Below are 8,847 nucleotides of genomic sequence, written 5' to 3'. Positions count from 1 at the left end.
AGATTCATTCATAGGAAAATGGATACATATTGAAGATATACTCCTAAGTGAAATAAATAAGTCCCACATGTGTAAATACCAAATAGTTTCCCTGGTGTGAATATTCTGCAACAATGCATAAGATTCTAATAAGATTACTGACATTTAGAAATGGGAGGAAAGGAGCTAAAGGTGTAGGGAAGGTGTGATACGTAGGGGAAGAACAAAAAGGGAAAAGAAAAAAATGTGAGAGAATGAAAAGATGAAAATAAAGTGTTTGTAGATGGGGAGGGGAGGAGGGGGTGAAGGGAGGGCAGAGGTAAGGGGAAAAAATGAGAATCAAGACTTGCCATGTAAAGGTACATGATCCCAACAATGAATGTAACTGTACTGTATCCCTAAATGTACCAATAAACTCAATTAAAAAAAAAAAATTAAAGGGAAAGGGACCAAGAGATGGATGGAGAGAGGAAGGGGATCAAAAAGAAAAGAATGAAAATGAGTTATGTACATGTATCCACTACCCACAATGAATATAATTATTAGGTACTAAAAACATATAATAATAAAAATTAAAAGAAGAAAATGTGGTATATATATATGTGTGTGTGTATATATATATATACACACACACATATATATATTATAAAAATGACATTGTGATAAAAAATTCCTCTCCTTATGAGATTACTTATGAAAATGATTTTATTCAGTTAAAAAATAAAAGTGCTGCAATAATTTTTACATCAAATTAAATAAATAGTTTCATAATTTATTCAATCATATGAAAAATTTTGAAATTAAGATTGGTCTGAGCCAGGCATGGTGGCACAAACCTGTGATCCCAACATCCTGTGAAGGTGAGGCAGGAGGAACACAAGTTCCAGCCCAGCCCAGGCAACTTACTGACTTAGCAATAACCTGACTGAAAAATAAAAAAATAAAAAGGGGGCTGGAGATGCAGCTCAGTGAGAAAGGCTTGGGTTCAATCTCCAGGTCCACCACCAAAAAAAAAAGGGCAGGGGGTAGTTATGAAGCAGCCCTTTAATTTTGACATTATGTTTGCCAAGCACAGTGGAGGAGAGTCTCTTCCATTTTTTCCTTTAACTTAGTCCCTCTGGTACCTAAAATATGATTTTCAATTCATGTAATTTGAAAGTGGTGATGGTGATATTATTTTTCTAATTAAAGGAATGAGCTATGAATCCTTAATCTTTCCCCATAAAAGGAAACATAGTTTTGAAGAGTCACCTGTGACAATATGCTGGAGAAGATTAAAATAACTGAAAACCAGGCTCAGTGGTTCCACCACCTGCCTCACAAACACAAGGACCCAAGTTCGAATCCCGAGATCCCCCCAAAAAAACCTGAAAACTTTAGCTAAGAAGACTTATACTTACTGAGCTCTTTGTTTACAGTATTTCCAATAAATGTAAAATACTAAGCCTGCTTCACAGCCACAGCCATCTCATCCATTTCAGATCCATTCACCACAGAATCCTTACTAGTTCCCTGACAGCTTCTTTGTATGGAGTCATACTGAAAACAAAGTTATATTTCTTTCAAAATGGTCCACTTGATGGGAGATATAATTGCAGAGTAGAAGACAGGGAGTGTAGAAGCAGGGAGTATTCATAGAGAAATTTCTGTATCTTCAGTTCAATTTGGCTGGGAAACTAAAACTATTCTTAAAAAATAAAGCTTATTAAAAAGCCAGTGGTGGGCCAGGGATTTAGCTCAGCGGGTTCGGTGGCCTGCCTTGCAAGTGCAAGGACCAGAGTTCAATCCCTGGTACCAAAAAAAAAGCCAGTGGTGTGCAATTGTGGTCCCACCACTCAGGAAGGAGGTTTACTTAAGCCTAACAGTTTAACACAGTGAGACCCTGGTTCAAAACAAAATTAAAATAAGAATGCTTATTAAAATGAACAGCCTACAGAAGGTCTACTAAATTTCCCAGAATATCATTACTTTCTAGTCTTTAGTTCTTTGGAGAAAATTCTTGCTTATATTCTGTTTCTTATATATATTTCCATTTCCATGCTTCATACCATATGTTTCCTATCTCATAGTTTCAAATAACCACTTGCCAACTCTTACCTAAACAATGTAAAATCATCTTTCATATCATCTGATATTCTGTTTTGGCTCTGGTGTTTCATTTTGGTTTCTGTTTTTAGTTTTTTGAGACAGGGTCTCGCTATGTAGTTCAGGCTGGATTCGAACGCACTCTGTCATCAAGGCTGGTCTCAAAGTCACAGTAATTCTCCTGCTTCCTGCCTCCCAGTCTGCAATTACAGGTGTGAGCCACCACACCTGGCTTAATATCACTTTGTATAAAAAATTTAATTATCAGAAGAATGGTAAGTTTTTCAGAATCAAAGAACTTTGTTTTTAAGGTAAGGTACTATGTGTAAAATCATAGCCTGTCATACATTTGGACTTCTGGATTCTTCTGTTGGATGAATAGGAAATAAAAGGGGAAACTGCAGAAATATTTAATTCTGGACATGAAAAGTTAAAATGTAGCTGCTTCACATCTACATTATTTGCTACATATGAACCTCCCCTGGTTAATATGGTTACAGAAGTTTACCCTTTCTTTGCTTTTCAGTCCTCACATAGGCCCAGCCTGGCATAGAAATATATCAAGCCTGGGCCAGGGATTTAGCTCAGTGGTTCTGCTGCTGCCTCACAAGCACAAGGACCCAAGTTTGATTCCTGGTACCAAAAAAAAAAAAAAAAAAAAAAAAAAAAAAAAAAAAAAAACCAAAAAAAAAAAAAAAAAAGGAGAATTTTTATTCCTTAAAAAAAAAAAAAAAAAAAAAAAAAAAAAGAAAGAAATATATCAAGCCTAAGACAAAATAAAAAAATTTCCTGGATTAGGAGTGTAGCTCAGTGGTAAATCACTTTTCTAGCATATACAAGGCCCTGTGTTCAACCTCTAGCAATGAAGAAAAAAAAGTCACACACACATAATTTATATATTAATTATATTATACATTATATAAAAAGAAAAAAAGACTTCTCTACACTTAGACACATCTCCACCTATACTCTCTGCTCAAGAATCAAAATAAAATAGAGCAAAAGGGCATAAGTTAACTCTAGAATACTCTAAACTAAAAACACCAACAAGGATTAATTCTAGGCAAAATGGTTGTTTACTTGTGGCATAACTGAAGTTACTATCTTTTTAAAAATAATTTTTATTATGAAGTAGTATTATAAATATGCACTGTAGAAAAGTTAGGAAAATCAGGTAAACAAAAAGAGACACATTATTCTTCACAATTACATACATGTACTCTTTATTAACTAGAGAGTACCACAGAAATTTTTCTCAGTAATTATCCTTATTTCAACTAAAGCCATCCTTCATCTGTATTATTAAAACTATGGAACTTCGTAAAAAACACTCTGAGCCAACAGTTTGCATCTGCATTCTGTTCTTATCTGTGCACACTGTTATTCACACTACATATATAATATATACAATCTACCTTCAAAGATCAGAAGGGCATCTCCATCTCCATCGCTTTTTCTTTTTTCTTTTTTTTTGGTTCCAGGGAATCAAACTCATGACCTTGTACTTGTGAGGAGGTAGCAGCACCATTGAGCTAAATCCCTGGCCCTCCATTGCTTTTTCTTAAAAAATTTGTTTATTAGTACATGTTTGCAGTATGTAATGACTACACTTATCATGGGGAGTTGGTATGTGGACATACACATACTAATTCTTTTTTTGTCCCCTACCTCTCCCATGCCCATTCCTCATTGTTCCTTCCATCTCTTGGTCTCCTTCCCATCTACAAAATCTCTATTTACATTTTTTTTCTTTTAACTTTTTTTTTCATCTCCTTTCCTTCCCTTCCTCCTATCTCTTGTTTCCCTTCCCCTTTGAAAAAGAACTCTCTACTTCCTATTACCTATCTTTTATTTTGCTTATTTATATTTCCTTGGACAGAGGACTGATATCTAGAATAATAAAGAACTTGAAAATTAGACTCCTCCCAAATAAGAGACCCAATAAAAAAATGGGCAACTTTCTGAAATGAACAGACACAATTCTCAGAAGAAGTACAAACAGCTAATAAATACATGAAAAATTGTTCAACATCTCTGGCCATTAGAGAAATGCTTTCAAGAGAGGATAACAGCATGTCACATGCAAGTCACCAGTTCAGTCTATTACATATATTGAGAAAAACATAAATCACGTGTAAATTTCAGCACTTGTTAGATTACGTTACATTTCCAATTCATCTCAGAACACCAGTGTGCCCAGATGTAAGTGGCTTAGTAAAACTAAAGTGCTAGTTGTAGATCTCAAAGAAAACCTTTTAAAATCCTTACATGAAAACAAAAGTCATGGAAACAGATTTTTTATTTTTTTGAGACAGGGTCTCACTATGTAGTTGAGACTGACTTGGAACTCATTATGTAGCCTAGGCTGGTCTCAAACTCACAGCGATCCTCCTGCCTCAGCCTCCCAAGTGCTGGGATTACAGGTGTGTGCCAGAAACAGAATTTTTAACACAACATAAGCCAACAGTATTAAGAAATTAAGGTCATCTAGTAAGATTAACACATTTTGCTAAATAGCATAAACTGGTTATTTATAAAATATACTCACCATTTGTGAATCCCCCAATGACTGAAGTTCATATTGGACAGGCTGCCCATTTTGATCCACTAGATGGAACTGCTCAGCAGAAAGACTTGGGGTCTGAGTAAGGGGTCCTGGGATATCCTGTGATGTTAGTGGATTATTTGGTTCAGGTGTAGTGATTGGCAAAACTGCAGGAGAATCATTTTGTCTAAAGGAAGGATCCCTGGTGTCCATACAGGCTAGATGCTTTTATAAAAAAACAAAAAACAAACACACACACACACACACACACACACACACACACACACACACACAAATTGCACTTAAATCTTTGTAAAATATGTTGTCACTATTTTTTTAAATAGAACATTATTTATTGACAATGTATACAACAAAAAAAGGGAAGGGGATTTAGAGGTGGATAGAGCAGGGAGGAAGAACAGGGAATTAAAATGTGTCATGTACATAAACCAGCTTCCCTAAAGGAATGTAAACATTATTTACTATATGCCTGTACTAATCAACTAAAAGAAAAAAGAAAATACAATATTTACCTCAAAAACGGAACATGTTTAATAAAAATAGTAAGGCAATTTTTAAGCTAGTTTATTTTATTTTCACAAGAATGTCAACTTACAAAATAGAAAGTACTTAAGTGAAAATGCTTTTTATTTTGTATTTTATCTAAATTTTATTAAATAAAATCAGCCATTGTATACTAAAATGATGAAATTCAGCACAGGTATTTTTTGTATATTTTTATGACTACATCTGTCTTACTTTAAGTAAAGTTCTGTATTATAAAATTAAATGATAGACTATGTAGATGATTAAGTATTAAAATCTTAAATCATTAAATATAAGACATATTCCTTAGGCATAAAAGTCATTTAATGAATAGCATGCTGCTTTCCCAAGAACAGAAAGAAATTCCCAGCTGAATATTTACCTCAAACTCTTGTGCATCTATCCTGGATGATTCACCATCATTACAGTTGACTTTTAATGAACCCTTAGACTCTTCCATGCTGGCATCGTACTCAATTCCATTTTGTCCTATTATTTAACAGCTGTAAGAGTTCAAATATCTGATAAACTAAAACACTTAACATATTCATGATCTATTTTATCTTAAATCTCTTATCTCCTCTAGTGTGGTACCTAAAAAAATTTAGGTAAGACAATTTCCAAGGTAAGAAAATGGATGTTTTTTGTTTTTTTGGTACCAGAGATCGAACTCAGGACCTTGTGCTTACAAGGCAGGTGGCACCACTGAGTTAAATCCCTCTCCCAGAAAATTAATGTTTTCATTAAAAAGCTGGCCAGGTCCTAGAATACATTCAAGGGAAAGCAAAGAAGAGCATTATGTAGTTCTCTCACACTCTCTTTAGTTACACTCACACTGGTTGATTAAACTTGCCTTTGTGTGACAAGGTAATGGTATATCTTTGTAAATAACTTTAAATTACTCATCTCACAATGACTTAATGCAAATGCAAATAAAGGCTTTTAATTTTATAAGCTGGGTGTGCCCTAATGTAACAATATATAGCTTAAGAAAAAATGTGTCATGGGGATTTTATATATATAACAATCGCCTCTTATCCATAGGGGATATATTCCAAATACTCTAGTGGATACCTATAACCTAGAGATAGTACCAAACCCTGTATGCATTATGGGTTTTGGTTTTTCTTATATACACACACAAAAAAGTTCAATTTATACACTAGTAAAAGAATAACAATAATTATTAATAAAATAGAATACATAATATCCTAAAATAAATTATTTTAAACTTGGAAATTGTTTATTTCTGGAATTTTCCATCATCCATTTAATATTTTCAAGCTATTATTGATTGTAGGTAAAACCAGAGAAATAGAAACTGCAGATAGGGGAGAACTACTATATACAATTCTTGCCATTAATATATAATCATACCATTTAATGTTAGCTTGACAGGCTTGGAAAAAGAAAAAAATGTATGACAAAAAAATCTGAGTCACTTAGGCCCAATACACTGGTTCTCAAGGGGACAATTTTGCAAGGCTATAAAATCAGTCCTGTTTTAATATGCTGCCATAAAATATCTTCATATTGCCTTTCCTTTAAGATTTTAAATAAGTACTGTATTCTGATCTAATTTATAGAAATTCCCCAAAATACCCTGTAGCCTATAGTTATCTCTTGGACTACAGAAGAGCAATTTTATAACTTTCTGTTCTGTTCTGAATCGTGTACAATGCATTTACATCACTTAGGAATAAAATTTTTTTGAAGCAGTTAAAAAAATGAAAAAGATTAAAAATGTCAGAGTAGAGATTGAGAACAAAATAGTCTCTCTAGGACCTGGAATGCAGATACCTGGAAAGGAACAACTTTGTGAAGAGAGAATAAAAGAACTCTGGGAATCAGGAGGGAGCTGACAGGAAAACAAAACTGCAGAGAAGCTGGTGAAACAGAGCACAACAAAGAAAAAGGAAGGAAGCATTTGGGAAAGGGGCCCTAGCTCCTGTCAAGGAGGACCTATAATCCACTGGTACAAAGTGAGCCTGTAAAGTCAGTAGTGCCCAGGAGAAACAATGGACTGGGCTGGCAGTGCTAGCCCCCCAAAAAGCTCACAATTGTTGTAAACTGCAAAAACAGCACAGGTTGTCTCCAAAAGTAACTCCTTCTGTCTGGCAAGCTAGAGTTGGAGAAAAAAACCCAGTGCAGTGCCTGGTATATCTGATATTTAACCAGGAGCCATTTTGGCAAGAGGTTAATTGTTCAAGACTGTGCTATAGATCAACTATGGAACAATTAGACTTCAGGGTCTCTGATGTCACCCTATCTTAGTGACTGGGTAGGAGACAGGCAAAAGAGACAGTTGCAAAGAGACACAGACTCTGGCCCTGAAAAGTTTAAGCTCAGGCCAGGAAGGACTTGGGGGTCCTGCCCTCTGGTTGAGAAGCCAGGCTGGTCACGTGTGGGTTTTGGAGGGGGCTGAGTCTGAAAGTGCTAGGATTAAGTCCAGTGACAGCAACAGCCCCAGCCCCCTTCGCCACTGCCTACATCCAGCACAAAGCTCAGTGGTCTATTTGCTTTCCCCATCTGCCAGTATGATAAGGGATCCACTTTAGCTTGCACAGTTGCCACAGCCTAGATGTATGTACAGAGGACCACCTGGATCAGGGAGGATACCTCACAAACCCATCGGCCATGGATCTAGACAAAGACAGACATGACTAGGAGTACACAGAGTGACTATAATCCTAAGGTAGATACCAAGGAATGACCATGCTCAACAATATCTCCTCAACAATATCTCACAGTGTTTGCCTTGTATGAGAGACCCAAAGTATAAATAAAGAGCAAAATAAAAGATGACAGAAAACAGGGAGAACTTTGGCAAATGGGAAAGGAACTAAGATATGGATGGAGAGAGGAGAGGGAAGGAGGGAAAGGGGATATAAAAACAATTAAGATGTATTATGTACATTAAGCAACTCTCCACTATGAATTTAATCATTCTGTACTACAAACATATGCTATTAAAATTTTTAAAAAATAAAAAGAGACTTCCACTAATGGTAATATGAGAGATTAGACATTGTAGAAGATTCTTTTGCTACAAAACAAAAATGTAGGGGCCGGGGATTTAGCTCAGTGGTGCCACCGCCTGCCTTGTAAGCACAAGGTCCCAAGTTTGATCCTTGTACCAAAAAAATACAAAAAACAAAAATATAAAGTTGCTCTAAAAATATTCTGTGGTTGGGATCTAAGTGCAAGTTACAAAAATCAAAGACCACTGTCTACTTCCATGTATTCCCCAAAAAGAAAATCAAAAGCTGTGAACATCAACAAGAATAAAATAGTTTGGAATGAATTTAACCAAGGAAGGACAATTTTTGTACACAGAGTATAAAATGCTTTTTTTTTCAGCTTTAATTGAGTTTATTGGTACATTTTAGGGATACAGTACATTGATCTTGTACATGACAAGTCTTGGTTCTCATTTTTTCCCCTTACCCCTGCCCTCCCTTCACCCCCTTGCTTTTTAGAAGACCTAAATAAATGAAAAGGCATACTGTGCTCACAGATTAGAAAGTAATACTGCTTTGCTGACAATAAAATACAATGCAATCTATATTCAGTGCAATCACTATTCAAATACCATAGCCATCTAACAAGTAATGAAAAAACTAATCCCACACTTCATACAGAATTTCAAAGGCCTCTGAATAGGCAGTGATTCTTTTTTTTTTTTTTTTTTG

The 8,847-nt window shown here is 35.2% G+C and overlaps 1 protein-coding gene across 1 annotated transcript in view; it reads right to left on the bottom strand.

Moving 5' to 3' along the window:
• Positions 1 to 8,847, bottom strand: part of Carf (calcium responsive transcription factor) — a 79,193-nt gene that overhangs the window by 37,665 nt on the left and 32,681 nt on the right. Inside the window, exons 3-4 of the mRNA XM_033763977.1 lie at positions 5,538 to 5,658; positions 4,613 to 4,834 (exon numbers count right to left, since the gene is read on the bottom strand). Of these exons, the coding sequence (XP_033619868.1) occupies positions 4,613 to 4,834; positions 5,538 to 5,615 (300 nt within the window). The 5' untranslated portion in view covers positions 5,616 to 5,658. The remainder of the gene's footprint in view (positions 1 to 4,612; positions 4,835 to 5,537; positions 5,659 to 8,847) is intronic.

Source organism: Fukomys damarensis, unplaced genomic scaffold, assembly GCF_012274545.1.
Source record: "Fukomys damarensis isolate Sample0158 unplaced genomic scaffold, DMR_v1.0_HiC HiC_scaffold_16, whole genome shotgun sequence".
Lineage (NCBI taxonomy): Eukaryota > Metazoa > Chordata > Mammalia > Rodentia > Bathyergidae > Fukomys > Fukomys damarensis.
This window is presented reverse-complemented; position numbering and strand designations above follow the sequence as displayed.